General features: G+C 28.6%; 6 protein-coding genes across 6 annotated transcripts; 2 read left to right on the top strand and 4 right to left on the bottom strand.

Annotated features, from left to right (window-relative positions):
• Nucleotides 1–930: 930 nt before the first annotated feature.
• MKS88_003904 (RNA-binding protein) lies at nt 931–3,628 on the top strand (the record flags this gene model as incomplete). The annotated part of the gene is made up of 4 exons (XM_067217036.1): nt 931–1,055; nt 1,337–1,592; nt 1,867–2,010; nt 2,246–3,628. 4 exons carry the CDS (start codon nt 931–933, stop codon nt 3,626–3,628), a joined length of 1,908 nt encoding a protein of 635 aa, XP_067072712.1.
• A 1,931-nt stretch (nt 3,629–5,559) lies between these two features.
• MKS88_003903 (uncharacterized protein) lies at nt 5,560–7,244 on the bottom strand (the record flags this gene model as incomplete). The annotated part of the gene is made up of 5 exons (XM_067217035.1): nt 5,560–5,645; nt 5,868–5,993; nt 6,167–6,275; nt 6,657–6,717; nt 7,168–7,244. 5 exons carry the CDS (start codon nt 7,242–7,244, stop codon nt 5,560–5,562), a joined length of 459 nt encoding a protein of 152 aa, XP_067072711.1.
• Nucleotides 7,245–8,234: 990 nt separating this feature from the next.
• Nucleotides 8,235–8,603, top strand: MKS88_003902 (uncharacterized protein; the record flags this gene model as incomplete). The annotated part of the gene is made up of 1 exon (XM_067217034.1): nt 8,235–8,603. One exon carries the CDS (start codon nt 8,235–8,237, stop codon nt 8,601–8,603), a length of 369 nt encoding a protein of 122 aa, XP_067072710.1.
• A 929-nt stretch (nt 8,604–9,532) lies between these two features.
• On the bottom strand, nt 9,533–10,373 carry MKS88_003901 (uncharacterized protein; the record flags this gene model as incomplete). The annotated part of the gene is made up of 5 exons (XM_067217033.1): nt 9,533–9,604; nt 9,706–9,767; nt 9,899–10,037; nt 10,182–10,230; nt 10,321–10,373. 5 exons carry the CDS (start codon nt 10,371–10,373, stop codon nt 9,533–9,535), a joined length of 375 nt encoding a protein of 124 aa, XP_067072709.1.
• Nucleotides 10,374–11,469: 1,096 nt separating this feature from the next.
• MKS88_003900 (polypyrimidine tract binding protein) lies at nt 11,470–14,549 on the bottom strand (the record flags this gene model as incomplete). The annotated part of the gene is made up of 5 exons (XM_067217032.1): nt 11,470–11,556; nt 11,667–11,870; nt 12,106–12,363; nt 12,543–12,679; nt 13,025–14,549. 5 exons carry the CDS (start codon nt 14,547–14,549, stop codon nt 11,470–11,472), a joined length of 2,211 nt encoding a protein of 736 aa, XP_067072708.1.
• Nucleotides 14,550–17,991: 3,442 nt separating this feature from the next.
• Nucleotides 17,992–25,299, bottom strand: MKS88_003899 (uncharacterized protein; the record flags this gene model as incomplete). Its single annotated transcript, XM_067217031.1, has 3 exons — nt 17,992–18,010; nt 18,166–18,204; nt 18,596–25,299. The coding sequence occupies 3 exons, from the start codon at nt 25,297–25,299 to the stop codon at nt 17,992–17,994; spliced, it is 6,762 nt and encodes a 2,253-aa protein (XP_067072707.1).
• Between the last annotated feature and the right edge of the window lie 439 nt (nt 25,300–25,738).

Below are 25,738 nucleotides of genomic sequence, written 5' to 3'. Positions count from 1 at the left end.
TACTCCTAAATGTGGAATACGTAGAACAGTAATCGAATTTGTATCAAGTTACTATTTTTCACAGTTCGAATAACTAAAATTTTACCCTACTGATAAACTGTCATTTCGTAATAGTGAGTTGCATCAAAACTCTTATTGCAAAACTAAAAAGCCCCCAATGTGATGAGTGCTATGTATAAATATAAACATATATATGTATATTTACACGTAGATTATAATGCATACAAAAAAATAAAAATTTACCTAAACATGTATACATATATTTATGATCAATGTATAATGCTTTTGCTTTTTTCTTAAAAATCGTGATTTGTAAAAAGTTTACTCTTTTCTTTTTATTAAATGATTTAGTAACCCTATGCGATTGTAATTTAATGTAATAAAATTTTATTGTAAGCATAATTTTCTTTTGTTTTTTATTTCTTTTTTGTATGTTTTTTTTTTTTTTTTTTTTCTTTTTTGTTTTTTTTTTTTTTTTTTTTTTTTTTTTTCTCTTATAAATTTGTACTGAATAATTGTACGCATTACATACATACATAAATACATACATACATACATACATGCTCTTCTTTGATTTTGAAAAATTAAAAAAAAGAAAAAATATACGCTGCGCATGCTCTTACAATAATAATACTAATTAATACTCAACAACAGAAGAGAAAAATTGATAAGCTATTAAAAACTATAATGCTTTTAAAAATTTTTTTTTTTCCTTTTTTTGCCTATTACTAGTTTATGAGCAGCTAATATTTCAATTTTTTTTTTTTTTCTTTATTTTTTCATTTTATAGTTGAAGAGTTCATATATCGTAAATATAGCAAAATATATATATATAATAATATAAGTATTATGTACATATTTACATCATTTTGTGCACGTTTTACCTTCGCAGAAGTCCAAAAAAAAAAAATAAAATAAAGTTAAATTAATATGAGTTTAAATTTTAGTATAGCTAATGTAGTATACGTAAAAAATCTTTCAACAGACGTAACAGAAAAAGATATAAAGGAAAAGTTTGAATCATGCGATGAAATAATTAGCGTTACTTTTAAGAAGTAAGTTGATTAAAAATTAAGCGGTCCATTTGTTGGCTTTATGAGTTATGCACGTTGTATGTACGTGATTTTATGTGCTTGTATGTACATATCTGTTCATGCATATGAATACATACGTGTCGTGTTTTTTGCATTCTTGGCCAGAGGTAGAACATTTAACGCTAGCGTAAAGCATTTAAATGCACTCCTTTTTTCCTTATCCACGCTTTCTTCTTCTTATTACATCATTTTTTCTTTTTCCCTCTGCACGCTCCTTCTGGTTTCCTTCTCAAAATTGGTAGCTTCCCTGGGATAAATCAAAAATACTGCCAGATAGAATTTAAAAGTTCAGAAGGTATAACAAAAGCATCAAGATTAAATGGAGAGCATTTGCTGAATGTCCCCATGGTTGTAACAGTCATCGAGCCTGTTATACATAGTCAGAGTGTTACCGATAATTTTAATATTAATGAAACTGAAAAAAATGTAAACAATCCCTTAGATTTAAGAAGTAGTAACTCTACTAATAACAATGTTCAGAATAATATACAATATCAGGTAACTTTTAAAAATTCACCAAGTTTTATGAAAATGGATTTATATATCATAAAGTGAATATGCCCCTCCCCGGTTTTATATTCACTTTGGCTTGATTTTTTACACGCACGCATTTATATATATATATATATATATATAGTAGTACATATGTATGTTTGTATTTACTGTACTTATATTAGCACATGCTTGTACAAATTTTTTTTTTTCATTTTTTCTTTTTTTTTTTCTTTTTTTTTTTTCTTTTTTGACTTTTCCCCCTGTTTCCGGTATGCAGAATTTACAGAACATTCTGCTGCATAAGCAACTAATTTCTGAGCAGAATAAAGGATTAGTTGACTTTCAAAATTCGTTAAATGAGCAGAATAATAAGTTCGATGTGTTTTCGAAGATTATATATATAGAAAACTTACCGCACAACGTAAGGAAATGAAACATAACATATGGCGGCAAATACCATATATAATAACGTACCGCCATGCCAGCGTGCGAGTAGACGTGTATATATGTACATATACATATTCGTAGAAGTATACATGTATATATATTTTTAGCTGTACGTATCCCGCCGTTTGCTTATATTTACACCACTTTAAATATTAACTTATGCGCGTAACACTTCCCTTTTATTGATTTTGCTTTTCATCCGTTTGCAGTACAGCGAGGAAGACGTCAAAAGTCTTTTCAAAAATGTGGGAAATACTACCAGTTACAAACTTCAGTACAACGAGCAGAAAAAAGTAAATGCTGCATTCGTTGAATTTATGAACGAAGAACAAGCAAAAGCCGCATTAAATTTAAATGGAATAAAAGTAGGAAAAAACGTGATATCAATAAGAGATGCATATAGCTTAATAAATGAAAAAGATATTATAAAAAACAATTTTTCATTTTATAGTAATAGTACTAGTAGTAGTAATAATAATACGAAAGGAGAAAATAAGAATGATCATCTGACAGTAATAAATAAAAACCCAGTTGTTAATGAAAAAGTAGAGAAGGTCCTAGCACTAAAAGAAAAATTAACTCTGAAATTATGTGCCATGTACAATCCGAATTTGCTTTTAGTAAATAACCTAGTCCAGGCCAATCAGCTCTTGCTAAGTACGACAGATAGGGGTGAAAATAATGCCAGCAGTAATACTAATAACATTAACAACATTAGTAATTATATCAAGAGCGATGTGAATAATAACAATAGTCTGAATAATAATAATGAAAAACATGAAGGCAAAAAAAAAATAGTTGAATGCAAAAAGGTTCTAACAAACAGTTATGAGGAGTGTGTCAGAAGTGGGAAAACGGATGTACAGAAAAAAAATCATAATCATGATGGAAGGGACAATCATGATAGCAATGATTATCATAGTGATAGTAACTCTAATGATGACAATAAGGAAGGAATTGAAAAAAAGAAAGGAAAAGAAAAAGGTTGTAGCAAATATAGCAATATCTCCCGTTCTACTGAAAGAAGGAGTTATTCTCGTAATTACAAAAATAAGTTATCGGTTAGCCGTGACGAATCTTGTTCTCCTAGCGCTAGGAGCAGATGTAGAAGCCGCACTAGAGGAAGAAGCCGAAAGAGAGAAAGAAGCCGAAAGAGAGAAAGAAGCAACTACAGAAGCAGAAGTAACTGTAGAAGCGAAAGCGACTATAATGACAGACGGCACAGCAAAACGTCTTCAAGAAGGAAACATATATATAATAAACATAAAAGCAGAAAAAGAAAAAAGCATAACAACAGCCGTTCTATAAGTCCCAACTATTCTAGAAGCAACTCTAGAAGTTCATCAGAAACAGAAAGAAATAATAGGTATTATTATAATAAAGAAAAAAAAAAAATTAAAATTAGAAAAAATTATTATAGTTCTTCTCCCAGTTATAGCAAATCTTCTAATTCATCAAGAAGAAGAAGACATAGAGAATCTAGTAGTCACAAACCATGGTGGGTAAAAGAATCTGAAAAGATGCAAATGAGGCGAAGATTGAAGGAAAAACAGATGCGTGAAATGGCATATAGGGATAGATATAGAAGGTAATACTAATTATTTATAAGCTGTGACATATACACTGTACTATAACCCTTTTGCACGTATTTTTGCGGTAAAATGTAATTACAAAAAAGAAGTTTAAAATATTGCTGCATCGTATGTATATATATGCATACATACGTGTATACATGCAAGCATATATACAAGCATATATACAAGCATACGTACAAGCATACATACAAACATGCGTACTAGCATACGTACAAACATACGTACTAGCATATGTACAAACATACGTACTAGCATACATACAAGCATACGTACAAACATACGTACTAGCATACATACAAGCATACGTACAAGCATACATACAAACATACGTACAAACATACATATAAGCATACATACAAGTATATGTACAAGCATATATACGTGCATACATACGTGCATACATACGTGCATACATACGTGCATACATACGTACATACATTACATATATATATGTATGTATTTATTTGCATGCATGTACACTTGTTTTACGTGTACATTCTTGGATACCCATTTAACACTTTTAATTTTAAAAGGTAAAACAACATGTAATTCGTATTGATAATTATAGGGGGAACGTCCACATACTTTTGCCTTTCTTCTTGCTTTACATATCTCACCTCTTTTTTATTTTTTTTTTTTTTAAATGTATAAATGCATGACAATTATGTATACGAGTCATATGTGTATTCATTTTGCAAATTTTGATACATTGCGTTTTTCTTGTATGTATGCGTTCCTATATTTATATATATATATGCTACCGAAGTATTCATCCGCAATATGTGTTTTCCTATTATTCCCTAGAATCCAGTTAAATTATTGACGCCTCCACTTGTGTATTCGCATAAAGAATAAGTTGTAAATGCATTTATAAAAAGTTATACATATATATATAATATATATGTATGGATGTATATGCAGAAACAAATATTGCTTTTCCTAATGAAAAATTTTTGTATAGTAATTTTTTTTTTTTTTTTTATCATAAAAAATGACATATTGCAATTATTTTCCTTCCCCGTCCAACACATACAACCATATTGATGTGTTTTATTTTTGTTCCATTTTAAGCTATTTAAAATTTTTTTTTTTTTTTTTTTTTGTTAGCAAAATTTTTTTTTTCCCTCATTAACATTAAACAGGTATGTGCACGTATAAGTATATATATATATATATATATATATATAATGTATACATGTACCACATAATACGTTGCAAAAATGCTGAGTTATGATGCTAACTTTTTAGCTATATATTGGGCATATTTGCATATGCGTACATCCGTATATATAGGATATAACTACATGTTCGCCCTTCCTTACTAAAAAAATGGCGTACATCCGTCAATGATATAAATGTAGGAGGGTGCAAGTACGAACACAAAATATTGCTGACTTCCTAATGTATTCCACTTATAATTTTAAACGTGCAAGAAGTACACTTTTTTCTTTTTATTTTAAATCCTTGTTATTTAAATGTACGTCAACACGTATTATCATACATATGTGAAGCAGTATATATACATTTGACACATTTTTGTAAAGAAGAAATGGCGTTTTTGTTGGTTTTAACGAGTTTTTTTTTAAAAAGGGAAATAAAAAAGAGAAAAAGGTTGAAAGAACGAATGGATTAACGAATTAGCGAATGAAGATTAACACAAACTTAAAATAACAAAAAAAAAAAAAAATGCACGATATCTGCGGATATGATTTACGAGCGCACATATAATACCTCGTGTGCACATATTCATATGTATGTATATATTTTCTCTTCTACAAAGAGTTATACCTCCTTTCATAAAATAATAAGACGCAGACGGCACACAATTGTACAGTGTATCTCGTAATTTTTTCAAAAATATAATTAAAACATGGATGCATTTACTGCAAAAATATAAACAGGAATGCCTTTTTTTCTTTTTTTAAACTTCAGTCATTTTGCATTGCATATTCATGTGTGTACATTTTTGCCATGGACTGAAAACCCCTAAGGTCACCAGAACGTATTAGATTTCCTATAAACACAAAATGTTTTTACTTGTATTTTATTCTTATACTGGCAAGGGTAAGCAATCAAACGCTCTACGGCGTACATGTATATATGTACACGTGCTTATGTATTATATTTATATATTTATGTGCATGTACATATGTACATACATGTAGTTACATATTTAAAAGTGTCATATATATAATTATAAAAAAAAAAAAAAAAAAAAAAAAAAAAAAAAAAAAACCTGCATCACAATTTAAAGGACTTTCAGCATTTGGTTCCGTAAAAAGAAAAAGAATAGCTCTACATATGGACTGAATTGTCCAGGCTGGACTCCAATTTGATTTCAGTATATCCATGCATAGCTCTCCTGAAGAAGGGAAGTTCATATATACGTATGTGTGCATAATAATACGTACATAAATGTCTATACAAATGTGTGCACATGAACATATGAATTTATGAATGTACACCTATATATACTTGCTTGTCCCTTCATATAACAACATTTTATTTCATTAAATAATTTTGATAAATATATACCTGTTACAAAATTTACGTTTGGGTGAAAAAATTTCGTTATAAATGTTATCATGGGGGGATCGATGGGATAGGTACTTTTACATTTTATGCTTAATTTCCATTGTCCACCCTTTGGATCAATATGAAATATTGGTACGTATGTATGTATGTATGTATGTATGTATGTATGTATGTATGTATGTATGTATGTATGTATGTATGTATGTATGTATGTGTGTATGTATGTATGTATGTACGTGTATATACGTGCACATATATATGGAATAAAAACCGTGCACGCGTTCTCAAAAAAAAAAAAAAGGCAAAACAAAGAATATAACATAACGCTAACATATATGAAAACTTGGATACACACATTTATGTCGTACGGAAATGTATCTGGTGGATACAGAAATATGGCAATACGTGTACAGCTGCGTAAATATATATTAACACATACATATATATATGTATTTATATATGTATATATTTATATATAATGCCCCTTTACCTCGTATGGTGAATCCTTCGGTCCCTTTATAATGGCCTGCCACTCGTACAAATTATATTCACTAACAAATGGAAAACAGAAAAATGGAAAAAATGAAAAATAATATAGGTTAAAAAAATTATCTATCTCATAAGTTAGAAATATACTAAAATGGGTAAGCGTTCGCGCATATACATATACCTATACATATATATACATATATATATGGACGTACCCATGGTAGAAACACATATGGTGTACAGATATTACAATTCAAAAGGAAAACACATAAATATTTAAAACATACTCATGGAATAGTGAATGCTTAAAATATGTACCCGGATATAAAAAAAAAAAATAATAATCATAATAAAGGTTTATCCACTTTATACACATGTGTACTTCTATGCATAAGCGCAATGCGTGAAAAATTTACATGTAAAAGATGCAGAAATAAATTTAGAAATAAAACAAAGAAGCTGCGTTATCAGTGTTTTTCATTCTTTCATTTCTTTTAAATGGTTATGTATACCTGTGACTGAGGATAATATCTGGGTCATTTTGCTTTTTAGCTTCACGAGATTCTATTAAAAGTCTGTTCTTTGTCATAATTTTCATATAAATTCATGAAAAACAAAAAAAAAAAAAAAAAAGAAAAGAAAGAAAGAAAGAAAATGTGTGCTGGCGATGGGTAAAGCTGCAAATGAAAATATTTACAGCAAAATTGAAGTTAAAAAAGGGATAAAAATAAATATATATATATATATATATATATGTTTATTGTATGTGATATAGTTTGACAAAGTAAAAAACTATTCCTGTTTTTTATGTGTTGTTTTGGTCTCTGGACTAAATGCAAACATGCATATATTTTTATTTTTTGGAATTTTTGCGTTATAACGCTTTTTATACAGATAATTTTTTTTTTTTTTTTTATTTATTTATTTATTTATGTAATTAAAAAAGATTTATGCACACACCAACATGTGTTAAAAGGATTTCTTAGTGAGTCCTTGACAATTTATTTTTTTATTTTATACATAGTTTACTTGCATTGGAAAAATCGTGAAACATAAATCTTTTTTTTTTTTTTTTTTTATCTCTCTTGTCTTACCTCCTTTTACTTCCTTTTGTGCCCCTTTGCGTATTTTTGGTTCTTATTACGCATTTTTACGTGTATTATCTTTTATTTATTTTTATTTATGTTTACATCCGTTTGCTTCTCAACTAGTTTTACTGCTTTTTTTCTGTGAATTTGTGGGAGAACAGTACAATCACAGATAAATATTCCTATGCCGGTAGCACCACACACAAAAAATCATATATATTTACCTGAGAATGCTCGTAATATACATTTATTGGCAATGCCGAATAACAAGTAAAAAAGAAGGAATACCGTACGCATAAGTTTTTAAATTAAGTAGAGAGCAAGCATGGTATTTGTTAAAAAGGGAAATGCTAATGTATAGCTTGAAACATAGATATATATGTACTGTACACATATGCATTTATGAATATATATATGTATTTATGTGTATATAAATATACACATAAATACATATGTGTATATACAAACGACACCGCTGAAAAAAGGAAAAGATGAATTTTGAGCTAAAAGAAAGGTTTTACAAAAATATGATTATACAGAGGGATAATGAAGATAATGAAAGATTTAAAAAAGCTGTAATATTTCAAAATAATATTTTTAATACCGAAAATGATTTAATTAAAGAAAAAGAATTTTTTAAACTAAAACAAGAAATTCAAAATTATAAACTCAGAATTGATGCACTTCAAAATGAAAATAATTATTTAAAAGATAAAATTCGGTCATGTGAAAATAAATTAAAAAATTTTAAATATGATATACAAGTAAAAAATAAAAGAATTAATAATTTAATGGCTGAAAATGATATAATAAATAAAATGTACAAGGATATATATCTCAGCATGTATTTCAGAAGATAAGACGCAAATATTTCTGTCCCTACACGATCTATTTTTCAGTCCTTGTTGCCACTCTTATATTGTTTTTTGTTTAGTAACAGACTTATTCGTTCATTCATTCATTCGTTCACAGCACATTCGTTCATAGCACATTCGTTCATAGCACATTCGTTCTTAGCACATTCGTTCTTAGCACATTCGTTAATTTGCCCATTCGTTTATTTGTTAATTCGTTCATTCTTTCACCCGTTCATCCTTTTAATTTTTTTTTTTTTTTAATTAATAAGTTTTAGATTTTCGTATTATGAAGTTTATAATATGACAGCGCTGCATACCCTTTCTATTTAATTTTTATTCTTTTGAGTTACGATAATGTGTTTATATATATATATATATATATATATATATATACAGTTTTGTCCATTTTTTTTTATGTTCAGGTAACTACTAAAAGGATATATCATATTTTTCGTTTTATTTGCAAAGTTTTAAAATGTTACTGTAACGTTAATATTATTTATTTATTTATGTGTGTGTACGTACCTACGTATGTACACATAAGTGCATGTATATATAGTAATACCCCTTTATAGCTTGTAAACATATTTACCTTTTTTTGTACCCGCGTGGGCGTTCAGCTAATTCGATGTATATTTGTATATGTACATACACAGTATAATAATTAATATTCACTTCAAGTTTATGCAAATATTTAAATAGTATAAAACAACCAGACAAAAAAAAAAAAAAATTAATCATTTAATAAATTAATAAATTAATCATTTAATAAATTAATCAATTAATCAATTAATAAACTAATAAATTAATCAATTAATCAATTAATCAATTAATAAACTAATAAATTAATCAATTAATCAATTAATAAACTAATAAATTAATCAATTAGTAAAAAAAAAAAAAAGAAATTTTTATCCAAATAAAACAAGGTTTTATAAATTGTCAATGTCCTTTTTAATAGCCTCAAATGTTTTATGTGAGTCCTCGAAAAGTTCTCCACTTACCTAAAATTACAAAGGAACAAAAGAGTACACATTTTTATTCGTTAAATATATATATATATATATAGTATGGTAAATAAGGCTACACACTTATTAAGATGAACCTTTTTCTCAATATATTGTTCCGTCTTTTTGATTGATTTCTTCACGTTTTTTAATTGCTGAGCTGTTTAAAAAAAAAAAAGAAAAGATAATCCCCTTATGGACACTATGAACATTTAAACATTTATATGTGTACATATGTGTGTATATACGTATGGCAGTGTAATATTAAACCCCAAATGACATTTGTAAAACCTATAGTTTGGAATGTTTCCTTCATTTTGTTCCTTTCTTCATGTAATCTTAATCCTTCCTCATCTAACGAGTTTAACAGGGCTTCAATATTATAGCTGAACTGATCGATTTCCTTTCTTTCCAATTCATTTTTATTTTTCTTCAGATTGGTTAGAATTTGTAAAAAAAAAAAAAAAAAAAAAAAAGATCATAAGTTTTAAATAATCACCTGAACTGCTCATAATTATTGTGTATATTAATTCCTCACACATTAACACTATCACTAAAACACACTCATATATACCTTTAGAAGAAAATTTAGATTATCATTATAAATGTCATCCACTATTTTACTAAAAAGAACGTTTTCGTAATAGTCAGTTATTTAAGATTTAGACATAAAATTTTTTTCCTGTTTTACTTTTTCGTCTTTTTTCGTTTACTTAATGCTACTGAATGATAAATTTTTATCATTCTTAAGAACAGCTAAATCCATTATGCAGAAAAACAAAAATATCAAATTAAATTAAAAAGGATGGCGTGTATACTACTAATCCAGCTGTGGACTAATAAAAACAAAAATATCACAACAGAATGTTTATTGTTACATAAAAATACAATGTTAGTATGTAGGACAAACAAAGTAATAACCACTTAAAAAATGTATCTACGCTCTTATATCTCTCTCTATTTATATACATATATATATATGTATATATATATATGTATATATATATATGTATATACAATCATACACATAACGATAAACAAATTTTATCAGCCAAAACGACATCAACTATTATTAATGAAACTAAAAAATTCCGTGCTATTTTCGCACGTTGCAAAAAGATGCTCAAAAAAAAAAAAAAAAAAAAGAAAAAGAAAAAGAAAAAGAAAAGAAAAGAAAAAGAAAAGAAAAAATAAGAAAATGTAAGAACAGAAAAATCAGTAACACACAGATAAGAACAGGAAAATCAGTATCACATAGGTAAGAACAGAAAAGTTAATTGTTCTTCAAATTGCAAGGTTATAATCTTATCAGAAATTATTTATTTTTTCCTTCTTTAATTTAAAAATTAAAAATAAAATAATATAAATTAACGGATTTAAAAGGGGAGATGGGTTTAATAGAAAAGGGATAATTTCAGCATAAGTTAAATGACGGCGGAAATGATAAAAAATAAAAGGAAAAATAGCAAAGAAAAGATAAGAAAAGTAAGCAAAACAAAAGAAGGATAATAAATGAAACGAAAAACATGATGCGAAAGGTAGGAGGAATAAGGTAAAAAACGTTCATTCTAACAATATATCGAAAATGAGGAATTCGTCATCTGTGCACACACATGTTGATTGAAAATTAAAAAGAAGATTAGAAAGTGCATAATATTTACACTTAAAATTATCAACTACATATCTATAATAAGATTATATAAGTAGTAAACTCATTAAAAAGCGTAACAGATACTTCTGCAGCGTATCCGTTTTGATGCTGATAAGTTTACAGCTAATAATCTCTTAGATCCATTTCATTTCGTTTCAATTCATTTCAATTCATTTCAATTCATATCTTTTTTTTATTTTATCATTTTTAATTAAACTAATCTAGTTTTTGTGTACGATACCTTTATAGAACGATCTTTTAAATGAAAATTATGCAGGTCCATTAATGCTCTCGTTGCCTATAAAAAAAGCAGGTCACATAATAAGCACACGTTTTTATAAATATATATTTTTTTATATTTTTTTTATAGTCATTTGTGTGTTCTTTTTATTTTCCCAATTTGTTTACCGAATCTTCAGAATTCAACTCAACAGTTATGGTTAGATGTTTTTTTCCTTCTTTTATTGGTTGAAATTTTAACTTATTAATTTCTCCGTATTTGTTAAGTAGGTTTACTATGCATTCTTCATTCACATCCTCGCTCACATTCGATATAAATAAAGTCTTAGTCGGTTTGCACGCTCCTTTTATGTATTTCACTTGATCGGCCATCTACTTGTAACAAAAAAAAATGCATAAATAAATGCATAAATAAATGCATAAATAAATGCATAAAAAAATGCATAAATAAATGCATAAAAAAATGCATAAATAAATGCATATATGTATACACATTTATACACACACATGCACATACACATACACATACACAAGAACAAACATATATACACGCACGTGCACACGTTATACACCCATCAACTATATATGTATTTTCTTTCGTTCAAACCAAATATCTCTGATCATAATTGCTGAACAGTTTGGCCTTGTACATATCACTCCTTTTTTGCTGTGGTGAAATTCTTATATCATGTATTTTCGAAAAATGCAGTTCGATAATTTCATTTCCAATTTTTGCGTGCTGTAAGTATTCCTGGGCTAATGAAGAAAACAAATGACTTGAATACTGGATAAGGGCCGAGTCGGGTTTTTCTCTTAATATTTTAATTCTTGACACAAAGCCATATACGCTAAATAGGTTAAAGAGCTATAAAAAAAAAAAAAAAAGGAGAATAAAATGGATATGCCGTTATATTATAGACTTAAACATCATTAAAGAGAATTACAAATCCATTCACACGTTCATACGTATTTAAATATATATATGCGCGTAAATGTACGAACATATAAAAATATATCCACATATATATACATATTTCTATGCACCTTATTCACGTCGGTATAATCCTTTGGTATATTGTAGCAAATTAGTACAGGCGTTTTCGATGCATTTTTCATTTCAAAATCTCCCAATTTGAACTTTCTTTCTATTAATTGGTACAACTCGGAGTCTTTACTTTTTCCTTTGTCAAAAAAAAAAAAAAAAAAAAAAAAAAAAATGAAAAGGCATAAAAGGGGTGTAATAAACAATCAAGAAATATATGGAAAAATATCATCCATTTTTCTTATTTTTTGCCCTTTTTTTTCCTATTTTTGCCCTTTTTTTTCCTATTTTTGCCCTTTTTTTTCCTATTTTTGCCCCTTTTTTTTCCTATTTTTTCCCCTTTTTTTCTCATTTTCATTTATTATTTCCCCCTTTTCATTAATTTTCCCATACGTGTGCCACTCCACTCGATGTGCATTTTTTACATTGCGCACAGTATGAGTCGTACATAAGCTGTACAGCGCTCCTTGTCGTTTTTTCTTACTTGTTGGTGTAGGTAAGACACCGTGCAAATTTTGAAAATTGGGTATATATTTATTTTTTTGTACACTGGAAATAGTATAATCCCATGAGCTTGAATTATTTGCCTTCACTACTAATTCTTTTAAAAAAGAGTATTGTATTTGAATAGTATTACAACCATCATATATATTTCTGTTATGCAAACTTTTAATAGCTTCTTTTGCTGTTTCAATATTTTTAAATTGTACTAATGCTTGGTATACAACTGGGTTTCTTGAGAAGGTGATAATTTTTTCTACTACTCCGCATTTACTAAATAAATAATAAATTAATTCTATATCAACGGGGTAATGTATATTCACAACTGATACTAGGATAACTTTTGAGCATTCATTTTTATTATATTTTATATTTTTTTTGTCCACCGCGTCTATCACATCCTTCTGGTTTCCACTATTATTATTATTATTATTATTATTATTATTATTATTATTATTATTATTATTATTATTACTACTACTACTATTGTTATATTTGTTAATAGTATTACTATTAATATCATGCTCCAAATTTTCCTGATTTATAAGGTTCGCAGCACAGTCATTCGCAATGTTAGTAGTACTATTATTCGCGCTGCTATTTGCATTTCCGTTTGTGTTATTATTACTACTATCATCAGTGGTTCTTGCTAGCTTCACTTTTACAAAAGAACCTTTTATTTGGGTAGGATGTTCATTGAAGTAATTAAAAATTGCTTCATTAAGTTCATCGTCATGTAACTTAACGACTATTCCATCTTCATCAAAAAGTATTTCAGGTATTTTATTATTTACAAATGGACGCATAAATGATTTTATATCTTCTTCATCTGCATCCGTTGGTACATTTTTTAAAAGTAATTCTGTATTTACACTATTTTTTTCTTTTTTTAAAAATGGCATAACATATCTACTACCCTTCCTTTTTTTGCAATCCCCAGAGTAGTATATATTAGAGCAGGGATTATTACAATCATTTTCGTTATTCTTGTTAAAATTGTTACATCCTCCAAAATTGTTTGTGATAATGCCGCTAGTATTATACATGAACTCGTCCACATTATTGTTAACATTATAGTTGGCACTGCTGTTGGCATTGCTGCTAATCATATTGTTGTAGTCAGAATTAGAATTCCTGTTAAGTTCGTCATTGTTGTCGTTACTTATACTATTACCATTGTCACCATCATTTTCGTTAATTTCATCATTTTCCTTAATTTCATCATTTTCCTTAATTTCATCATTTTCATCGTTTTCAATTTTCCCACTGTTACAGTTTATGTTGTTGCTACTTCCTACGTTTATGCTGCTATTTATGTTACTTATCATATACTCCTCTTCCTTCATTTCAAGTAATGGATTATTTGAGTTTAATTTTGGAGTACAATTTTTTTCATGGTATAATTTTTGATTTTCAAAAGGATCGTCATTACTCATCAAGTATCTTTTTACTCCAGTTTTATTTTTTTCATCATCATTTTCATCATTGCATAATGTTCTCTTATTCATTTTCTTATCTTGCTCTTCTCTTTTTTCCGATTTGTTGTTTTGCTTCTTTATTTTATTTATTTCTTTATTTCTTTGTTTCTTTGTTTCTTTGTTTCTTTGTTTCTTTGTTTTGTTGTTTTATTTTGTAGCTTTACTTTGTTGTTTTATTTTTTTCTTATTATATTTTATTTATTTTTTTTTTTTTTGTTTTTTCCTATTTTTTTTCTTATTTTTTCCTATTTTTTTTCTAATTTTTTTTTATTTTTTTTTTTTTTTTTGCTTATTTTTACAATTCCAGCAATACATCAAGTACTTGAAAAATACTTAAAAATGAATAAGCAAAAAGATTTTGAATTTTACTGAGCTCAGAGGGAATGTAATATACATACATAAAAAAATATACATATATGTATATTTATACATTCATACATTAATACATTTTCATATATACATAATACAAACTTATTACGTACGTACGGTTCATAAGCACATATTAATACAAACAAGTTAGTGTATATATAATGTTCGCTCGTACTCGTTCGTACATGTTTATGTGTACAAGGGCATTTATAAATATGATTTAATCCAACACAAAATAAACTGCTAGTTCAAGAGGGAAAACTAATGATGACGAATGGAGGTAAATAAGGACGCCAAGAAGAAAGGCAATGAAGAACGTAGGAATTTAAGCAAGAAAGGACTTAACAAAGGCTCAAAAAAAGAAGGGAATAAGATAACAAAGCAACGAATTAACGAATAACAAATTAACGAACTAACGAATTAACGAAGTATCGAATTAACGAACTAACGAATTACCAAATTAACGAACTAACGAATTACCAAATTAACGAACTAACGAATTACCAAATTAACGAATTACCAAATTAACGAATTACCAAATTAACTAATAACGAAGTAGCAATGGAACAAAGGAACAGAAGAACAAAAGAATTTAGAAAAAAGTTAAAATAAAAAAGCACATATAACAATATACTAAAATATGCCTGCTGCTACATTAATGTAAGCATTATAAACATAAAAATAAATTGAATGAAGAAGATATTATTATAAAAAAAAAAAAAAAAAAAGAAAAATGCACCTTTTGTCATAAATCAAAAAAGAAGAAAAATGAACTGCTATATTGCTGTACGAGGAAAGGATAATTTTTTCTTTCCTTTTTCTTTTTTTTTTTTTTTTTAATGCTCGTAAAAATGGTATTAAGGGGAAAAAAAAAAAAAGGACAAATGTACAAGCAAGTACATTATTTATAGAATAATAATACACATATAATACATGCATATGTACATATATTTATATTACTATTACATTATCTTTCAATCTTCTATTCGCACTGTTTCTTGTTGTACCTTTACTTCCATTCTGTTCTTTTTGTTTCCTATTACTTTGACACTTTATCACAATATTTGTTTTTCTCTTTCTCTTTCTTTTTCCCCTTCTTTTTCCATTTTAGGGCTAATAAAAATTATGTTTTCATTTTAAAATATAATAAATGCATGGAGGAAAATACGTAAACATTGCAATTATTCATGCTGTTAACATTAACGTACCAACAAGTTTTTAAGCTCACAGTATGTTGGCAAAACATATTTGACGAATTATCCTACCCATATTATTTCCATATCGAATAAGCAAAGACATGTGGAGCTCACAGTTATAGAATTATATATATACATACCTTCATATACATACTTAAGCACATATTTAGACATACATATACATACACCCAGTACATGTACGTATATATGTTCGCCCTTAACCTATTCACGTTATATATGTGAATCCATTTGATTAAGAAAAGCATAATACCACCTTACATAGATTTGTATTATATACATATATATATATATATTATATATATATACGCGACGATTGGAAAAGACTCTCTTCCCTTATGCATGAATGTTATTATAGCATTACTTTAGTAAAAGTACATTATATACCATTTTTTCACTATTTCATCATTGAATTGCATTAAATTATTAACTTACGTTATGATTATGAGAAGAGACCTATCATTTTTTAGTCTTTCACAAACACAAACGATTAGCAAAAAGGTTTAGTCATAATGCATTAATTTGAAAAAAAAATAATAATAATTAGGTATTATGAGCCTAACAAGGATACGGTGCACGTCTGTACGTACGTATGAATGTATGTATGTATGTGTGTATATATATATACATATATATCACGTCTACGCATTACTGTTAAATATTGCCCTTTGGCGAGGAAAAAAATAAAATCAATTTACAAAATTAAAAAATGCGCACGTATGTATGAATATATAAACATTAAAAAAGATGCGCTAACAAATATTTTTAAAAAGGTCCAAAAGGTAAAATAACAAAATTTTATGTGTAGAAATGGTATTGTATTAATACATACATATATATATATTATAGTACAGCTTAATATTAGGGCTGTTTTGCACCATTTATTATATCCAAATAATTTGAATGCCTGTGCCCTGTACGCTTGAAGCACTGATGGCACTTACGCATTCTGTGAAACATTTTACTTGACTATTCTATGTTGTTACTCCTCCATATAGGTGGTGCTTTTTATTTTAATTTTGTTCCCTTTCATTAGGTGCGCATTTCTATATATACGTGCTTAATCATATGCTTATGTGTGCGTACGTACTTAAGTATATATATATATATACATATATATATATATATATATATACATATATACAGCAATGCCGCCAAATATTACTTTCAAAAATGAATGCAACTTTGCAAAAAAGGGGGCACAGCTAAAAACAGTTCATATATAACACTAAAGTAAAATACTCATATTATTATTTACCTGACCGTGTTAATTATGTACATTAACTTCTTAAAGTGTGAAGGGGTGTGAATTAAAAAGAGAAAAAAATAAATAAATTAATAAAAAAATAAACAAAAAAAAAAAAAAAAAAAAAAAAAAAAAAAAAAAAAAAAAAAAAAAAAAAAAAAAATAATAATAATAAATAAAAAATATATAAATAAAAAAAAATAAATAAAAAATATATAAATAAAAAACAAATAAATAAAAAACAAATAAATAAAAAATATATAAATAAAAAACAAATAAATAAATAACAAATGAATAAATAACAAATAAATAAAAAATATATAAATAAAAAACAAATAAATAAATAACAAATGAATAAATAACAAATAAATAAATAACAAATGAATAAATAACAAATAAATAAATAACAAATGAATAAATAACAAATGAATAAAAAATAAACTACCTACCAATACGTGCCATAAGCACATATATATATGTGCACACTTCTGTATATGTAAGGCGAAAAAATAATGAACTGTTAAAAAACTAAAAAATATTTAATTATAAGCAACATAAAATAAATAGAGACTTAATTAAAATGCGCACGGGTACACGTAAATATGCACACACATATACGCATTGGTACAAATACTCAAAAAAATTATTTTCTCCATCCAATACTACAAAACATTTGAAAATAATTATAATATGGGTAAAAAAGCTCAAATTGTTAATAACATATGACAACCTTAACTCCTTTCAATTCTTTATTTTTTCCCGCCTTTACCTTTTTCAATTTTTATTGTTAAACAAGAATACCATGTTGTGCCCTTACATCATTGTGCTGTCTTTCTTGCTAAAGCTGTTAATAATACTACGGAAAAAAAAAAAATATAAAATATACAAAAAAAAAATAAAAAAAATACAAAAAAAAAAGCAAAAATTACAAAAACTGCAAAAAATACTAAAAAACAAAAAAGCAAAAACGTAAAAAGGTGTTAACGGATATAGACACACAGTTGTAAGTACAGAATGGCAGCGCGCTCATTAGCATATTCGTGTACATACATGTATTTATAAGGCCCATGCTCAGAGGAAACCGCATTAATGCAAACATATACATATATATGCATACATACATACATTTATATATATACATACGTAAGGGGGATAGAACAAAAGAAATGAAACGCATACGATGTAACAAACGAGCTCGTTTGGTTACACATGGTTAAATAGTTTTCAAATGTGTAATAATAATATACCTCTTTAGAAGCTTCCTAACTTGTAGTAGCTTGTCCTGTATAAGGGAGAGCATATGCCTATTGTAAATAAAGTAATTTTCATTTGAATCCAACTGCAGACTTTTACTATTTGAGGAGCTGACTTGGTTCATGTATCGCATATTATTATTACTGTTATAGTTGTTATTGTTGTTATACTTATTATACATGTTATTACTGCTATCATTCTTTTTGCTATCTCTATTTCTGTTATCACCAATTTTACTAGCTTCACTGGTGCAGGGATTACAATTTAAAAGCAGCTTATTGTTAAAATGGCTCTTCAAAAAATTTGAAGAATTTTCATTTAAATTAGACATATTACTCTCAATATGATAAGAAAATGTACATATATTGTTAAGCATATTTTTAATAAACATAAAAGCATTAGTTTTAATTAAAGCTGAATGATTCACATCTAATTGTTGAAGACATTCAATAACCCATTTAATACGAAAATCAGCATCGTCCAGATTTAAGTTCGAAGATTTTATTAAAGATTCACATAATATATTACTTATACCTAATAAGGCTGGTTGACTTATAGGTAGAGAATTATCTAATGAAAGAATTGAATGAAATCGATAACATAATTGTAGTACCCAGTAAGCATTCGTATTTTTTTCAATATCTATTGAAAGAGCTAATATAAATGCTTGGTTATATTCATGTTCACTTAACAAATGATTAATCCTTCCCTTAATTATAATATCTGTTGGATCATTTCTCTGTTGCATACTGTAGTCATAATTTCTTTTTATTTCAACAATCGAGCTCTTATCACTATTATTTTTGGTACAATTGTTCTTGTTACTCATATTTGGTGTATTATTATAGTGATGGATATCACTCTGTTTATTGTTACTAAGATAAAGCATCTCCTTATCATCCTCTTCATATTCCTCCTCGTCCATTACAACCGCTTCTTCCATTACATCCGCTTCTTCCACTACATCCGCTTCTTCCACTACATCTGCTTCTTCCACTACATCTGCTTCTTCCACTACATCCGCTTCTTCCATTGCATCTGCTTCTTCGTCCGCTCCTTCACCAGCTACTATCACATTTTCCACAGTTTGGTCGTTCAACTGCAGGGGCTTCTTACTCAACTCGTTTATATCATCGTGCAAATAGGCTATCTGCTGATTGATGTTGTAGGTGAATAACTTTACTTCCTTTTGCAACTGGTCGAGTTTGTTATTTACAGATAACACAAAGTCTTCATTATTTCGTTCCAATTTATCATATATATTCTTTTCTATTGCACTTATTTCTTCACTTAACAAATGCTTATTTTCTAACAATAAAGAAATAAAGGAATCTTTTATGGACTGAAAACCCGTGTTATACGCTTCTTTCATACCTGGAATAACACTCTTGGAAAATTGAAAATGAATTTCGGATGATATAACAGAAGGCATGATTTTCTTCAAAGCATTTTGATGTGCATTATTAAAAAACTCCGTCAATTCTTTGCTATATGGACCTCCTCCGCTGCCACTACTATTACCGCTATTCCCATTGGCAGTAGTACCACCACCGCCAACCCTTTTGCCATTTTTTAGGTCCACCTGAGTGGGTTCTACCTTTTTACTATGTTGTACATCTTGCAAAATCTTTTTCAAATTTTCATTATTTCCCCTAAGAGTTTTGTTAAAATTATTTTTCAATTCATCTGACATAACACCTAAATTTTCTGATAATTTATTTATCGTGTTATTTATATATTTCTTAAAATTATTTATTTCATTCATCATTTTTTCTAATTTTATATCATTTCCGTTAGAACTACTATTCTGAACCTTTTGATATGAATTATTCTTAATCACACACTCATATATTTTACATACATTATTATTTATTGATGCAACTTTTAAATTCATATTTTTATTTGAATTTTTTATATTCATTATCTCCTCTTTCATTTCACTTATTTTCTTGTTACAACTGTTCAACATGCACCCTATTTCTTTGTAATAATTGTTATTAGTATTGCTACTGTTACTTGCTTTGTTATTATCATGACTACTAGCACCATTATTGTGCCTGCTACCATCGTTGTTATTATTATTGGTTAGTTTACTACTTTCCTCATCCGGGTTTCTGCCTACTCTATTAAACGCACTTAAGTTACCCTCGTTAACCATATTTTTACCTCTTAACTCTTCGTAAATCATCTTTGCCATTTTTGAACTCACACGCTGACATACTTCATCACACATAACTTTCATTATATCATCTGAAATGGTAAGATAATGGTTTCCCCTCTCCCCTCCATTATCATTACCCTTGTTAATATGTATGGCAGCATTACTACCACCTGCCCTATCGTCTATCTCCTCCTTACCTTTTGTCATTCCATCATACATTGTTAAGATTCCCTTTGTACTGCTTTTTTCTACAATATCAATGTTAATTGCTTTCGTCGGAACAGAGGGAGTTTCCTCTATTTTTCCATCTTTCCTAATGCATTCCTCTCTTTTAAAATGTTCACTGAGGGTATGATCCTGGGTACAACCACTTGGCTCGTTGCTACCACTTACCTGATTAGTACTACATAAATGGTTACTGCTTCCCAACTGATCCCTCTTTTCTTCACTCATCTGAATTTGGATGGGTACCAAACAGTTATCACTACCTAACTGCGATTTGCTTCTTACCCCTCTGTTGTTGTTACACTCCTTTGAAGAGATATGTGCCACGTTTGAAGTAGTAATAACTGCACCTTCTGAAGGATGTACTTCTGGTCCGGGTGAAGCTGCTTGGCTGCTTTTAAAAAACCCCAGTTTATGCAAAAAGGAATTCAGATTTTTTTCCTTCTTTGCATAAATTTCATGATTCTTCTTACCTTCATTTTCCTTTACTTTTTCCTTTTCCTTTACTTTTTCCTTTTCCTTTTCCTTTTCATTTTCCTTTTCATTTTCTTCTTCTTTTTCCTTTTCATTTTTTTCTTCTTTTTCCTTTACTTTTTCCTTTGCTTTTTCTTTTTCCTTCTCAGGTCCTCTAAAATCATCGTACTGCTTCTGCTCGTTTTCGTCTTTTGCATGCGCCCCTTTCTCCTCCTCCTCATGCACCTGGCTTTGCAGAAAAGATCCTTCGCCAACATTATCGCGTATTTCACTGTTTCTGTTAATTTCGTTGTTTCTACTTATTTTGCCTATTTCGCTGTTTTCACTCTCCTTATGCCCTCTTTTCTCTATCAGTCCATCTGCATAACCCTTACTTATCACTATCTTATTATTATTACTACCATGATGAAGACTCCTCTTGTCCTCCTCATTCTCTTCCTCTTCACATTCCATGAACCTCTTTAAGGCATCTTCATGTGTTGACATTATTATATCAATATTACTGTTATAGTCCAGCGTGTTCTTTTCATCATTTCCATATCCTAACTTCATTTCCGAGTGATCAGAAAAAATTAAATCCACAATTTGTTTGGTTTCGTTGAAAGGATTTTTCTTGTTACCTGCGTGTTCTTCTGCTTCCTCTGCCTCTTCTCCTTCGACTTTTCCCAATGGAACTCCTCCAACTTCTTGCAGTACTCCTTGCTTTTCTCCTTTCTCTTCATTTTTTCCTCCCTTTTGTGCTCCTAAAGTATTCACTTCCTTATATCTACTGCTACTGCACAAGGAAGAAACGCTCATCTTTTTGGACTCCAAATGTGAGCTGTTTTTTCTTTTAGCACAAAACTCTTTCAGTTTGATATTACCCATATCATCGTTTAGTGTGAATGTCTCATCGAAGGAAGATTTTTTTTTATTTTTCTTTATCTCTTTAATGGAATAATTTAAAAATTGATCTAAATCTTCATCTTCATGAGAACCCTTTTTATTAATATGTTGTCCATCAGAGCGTTCATTGGACTCATTCATTAGATTGTTCAGGCAATTTTCCAGTACATGACTACTATCCAACAATGGACTATTTTCTAACACGTGGCTCTTTACACTTGTGCGATTGTCTATATTATTCATATCCTTTTCATACATTTTATCCTTATCCGTTCTCCTCAATATTCCCATTTCATTTAAGGGAGCCGTTAAGTCTTTATGTTCATTATGCCCTATTAATTCGCTTCCTTTGCGTAATCCCTGCTTGTCCTCTTTCTCCCCCACTGCTCCTCCTTTTAGCTCCTTTTTTAACTTTCTTGTTTTCTTTATATTCGCTTCGTTACTATTACTTGCACTTCCCGTGGTAACCTCGTCGCTGTTCTTGTTGCTGCTTCTACTCATGCCTCTTCTACTGTTGGCAGTATCCTCAATCATCTCCTGCTTCTTCACCTCCTCAATATTATTACCTATGTGCTGGGTACTATTATTATGGTCATTTAGGTAATCATCTCCCATTTTAGTCAAATTTTTTATTTTCTGAAGCATATTCATTCCATCTACCGCATCATGATGCAAGACATTCTTATGAATAACACTCTCACGACCTTGAGCCATATCATTATGCATTCTCATATGAACTGAATCTGTTTTTTCACCTACCAAATGCCTCTCCATTCTATTCCCAACAACTCCTCCTTTATCCTTTATCGCCCTAAAGAAATCTTCATAATGCACCATTATGTTTCTCTTTTGCTCATCCAGATTATTATATGCGTCATATTCGTTGTCAGCCAAATATAACTCATCCCCCATAGGGGCCTTACTACTAGCATATGTATTATTACTCTCTTCACATGTACCTTTCAAAATGTTACTATTAGCAGATTTAACCAAATCATTATGTGTATCTCCTTGCTTTACATGTGTATCTACCTCCAATGAGTTACTCTGATCACATGCAATGGATGGTTGCTGCCCCTCCTTGGTATTGCATACGTCCCCCATAAGTAACGGTATTGGAGCTGAAAAGGACTGAACACTTACACTCTTTTTCAATGAATTAAAAATAATAGAAAACACAAAAAGATTAATAATATTTAGAGTAGTTGATGAAACTGATACATTTAAAACTTTTGAGAATTTTAAACAATCATTTATTTTTATTAATCTAATAGAACATAAGGGTAGAATAGTTTTATTTGGTAGTAGAACAAATTTGGGCTGAATTTTAAAATTTAATCTTTTTTTATTTAAAATTTCAAGAATGAATAATAAACTTCTACTAACATCTACTTTTTTATGTTTGTTAAAAATTGTGTAAGACAAACTAAGGAAGACGAAAAACTCAGATGGATCTATAAACATCTCTATGTTTTCAATATTCGTTATATCCTTCTCCACATATATATTTTGTATGCTACTTTCGTTTAGAATATCTATGCGCTCCGAAAAATTTTCGTCTACGATAATATTGTTTTTGAAGGGAAACACTGATATACATGATCCGCTATGGAAAACGAGTAGGTAGTAAGTGCTCTGACTGCCATCATTAATACAGCCGCCACTGCCGCTGTTATTGTCATTACTATTGTCGTGATCACCGCTGCTAGTGCTGTTCCTATTATAGTGGAAAAAGGTGTTCAGCATGTGGACTGACGATATTTCGCCATTGATCGAGCTGCAACTGTCAGACTTCTGTGGATCCTTATTAATGGAAAGAAACCCTTGCTCACTCCTGTGTGTGCTAGCCGAATCAATGTGCAACTGCTTCTTCACATTTTTTATTTCCTTTTTTAATGATGAGAAACCAACTAACGTAATTTTAAGATACTGATTGTTCCGCTCTACATCCCATATAATAGAATAGTAATTATTTATTAATGCAAATATATATTTCCCATTTAGACTTAAACAGTAGGTGTTTAAAAAAATTTTATCATACCTGTTATCTTCGTTCTCTGTACTCAAATTTTGCTCTTTACATAAATAATTATACTTATGAAATACATGTTCGAAAGATAACGATATAGCACACATGGACACTAACTTATCATTTACATCAATTTCATCTTTAAGTTTATTTGTTATCATTGCATTAGTTAGTAAGGTTACGTTCCAAATATATAAACAATTATTATGACCAGTAATAAAAAGTTTATCACTTTTTGGTAGCCAGCTAGCTTTTTTGGGAATATCACTTTTTATCACATTTTTAATATCTTTTGCATTAACAGTACAGGTGGATGAGATGACAGAAAATTTTGAATTAGCAGAAGAAGTTGGCATGGTGAATTTTTTTTGATATGGTGGAAAATTTAAACAAAGTATCAAATCAACTTTATATTCATTAATTTTGTAAATATATAAATGACCTTTATTATCTAATAATAATAAATAATTACCATTTTCTTTATTAAAACAAACATATAAAACTTCATTGTCATATAACAATTTTATCCTTGTTGTATTTATTCCATTTTGATTAATTAAACGAAATTTCCCATTTTTTAAAGCATAACAAACATTCCGTGAATTTACGTCTAATATCTCTCCTTCTTTTTTTATTATTTCAAAACCATCACTTCTTATTTTTGATATCAAATTTTCATTTAGTGTTAAAAAATTCTTATTACTACCTTCAATAGCCTCCATATTATTTACAATATTCGATGTCTTTATTTTTACATTATTTGTATGCAATGCATTTCGTACATAATTTCCTTCCGAAATGATCTTTTCATCTATTTCTTGAACATCCATTTTGTGAAAGTAGGGAGGAAAAAAATATGTTACAGGAGTTACTAGGTCTTCTTTCGAGATGTCAATACTAGCTGCACGTGCATGGGCGTACATATGAAAGGAGGAAATGGTAACACACTAGCACGTACATACGTATATACTTTTATGTGAATATGTTTATGTACATAGAGATATGCACATATGTTTATCTGTACGAACACCTACGTGCAACTTCCCCTTATGCGCAAAAAATAAATTTAAAAAATAATATTATATTCCTATTACGGTATGTTCAAGCATACACACTACACATTTGTTAATGGGCACCCTCTAAATAAGTACATACATATATATATACACTGCATTAATGCAAAACTGAGATATAAAAAGGGGCTAATTTTTTTTTAATTCAAAATATTATTAAATCATGTGTGCACAACACAAGAAGGATTATATCCTTCGGGTATGTTTAATCACATAGAAAATACGGAATTGTTTAATTAATTTGTACTAATAAAAAAATGCATTCTTCACTAAAACTGAGAAGTGTGTG

Source organism: Plasmodium brasilianum, chromosome 11, assembly GCF_023973825.1.
Source record: "Plasmodium brasilianum strain Bolivian I chromosome 11, whole genome shotgun sequence".
NCBI lineage: Eukaryota > Apicomplexa > Aconoidasida > Haemosporida > Plasmodiidae > Plasmodium > Plasmodium brasilianum.
The sequence above is the reverse complement of the archived record's forward strand: the minus strand, read 5'-3'. Positions and strand labels throughout refer to the sequence as shown.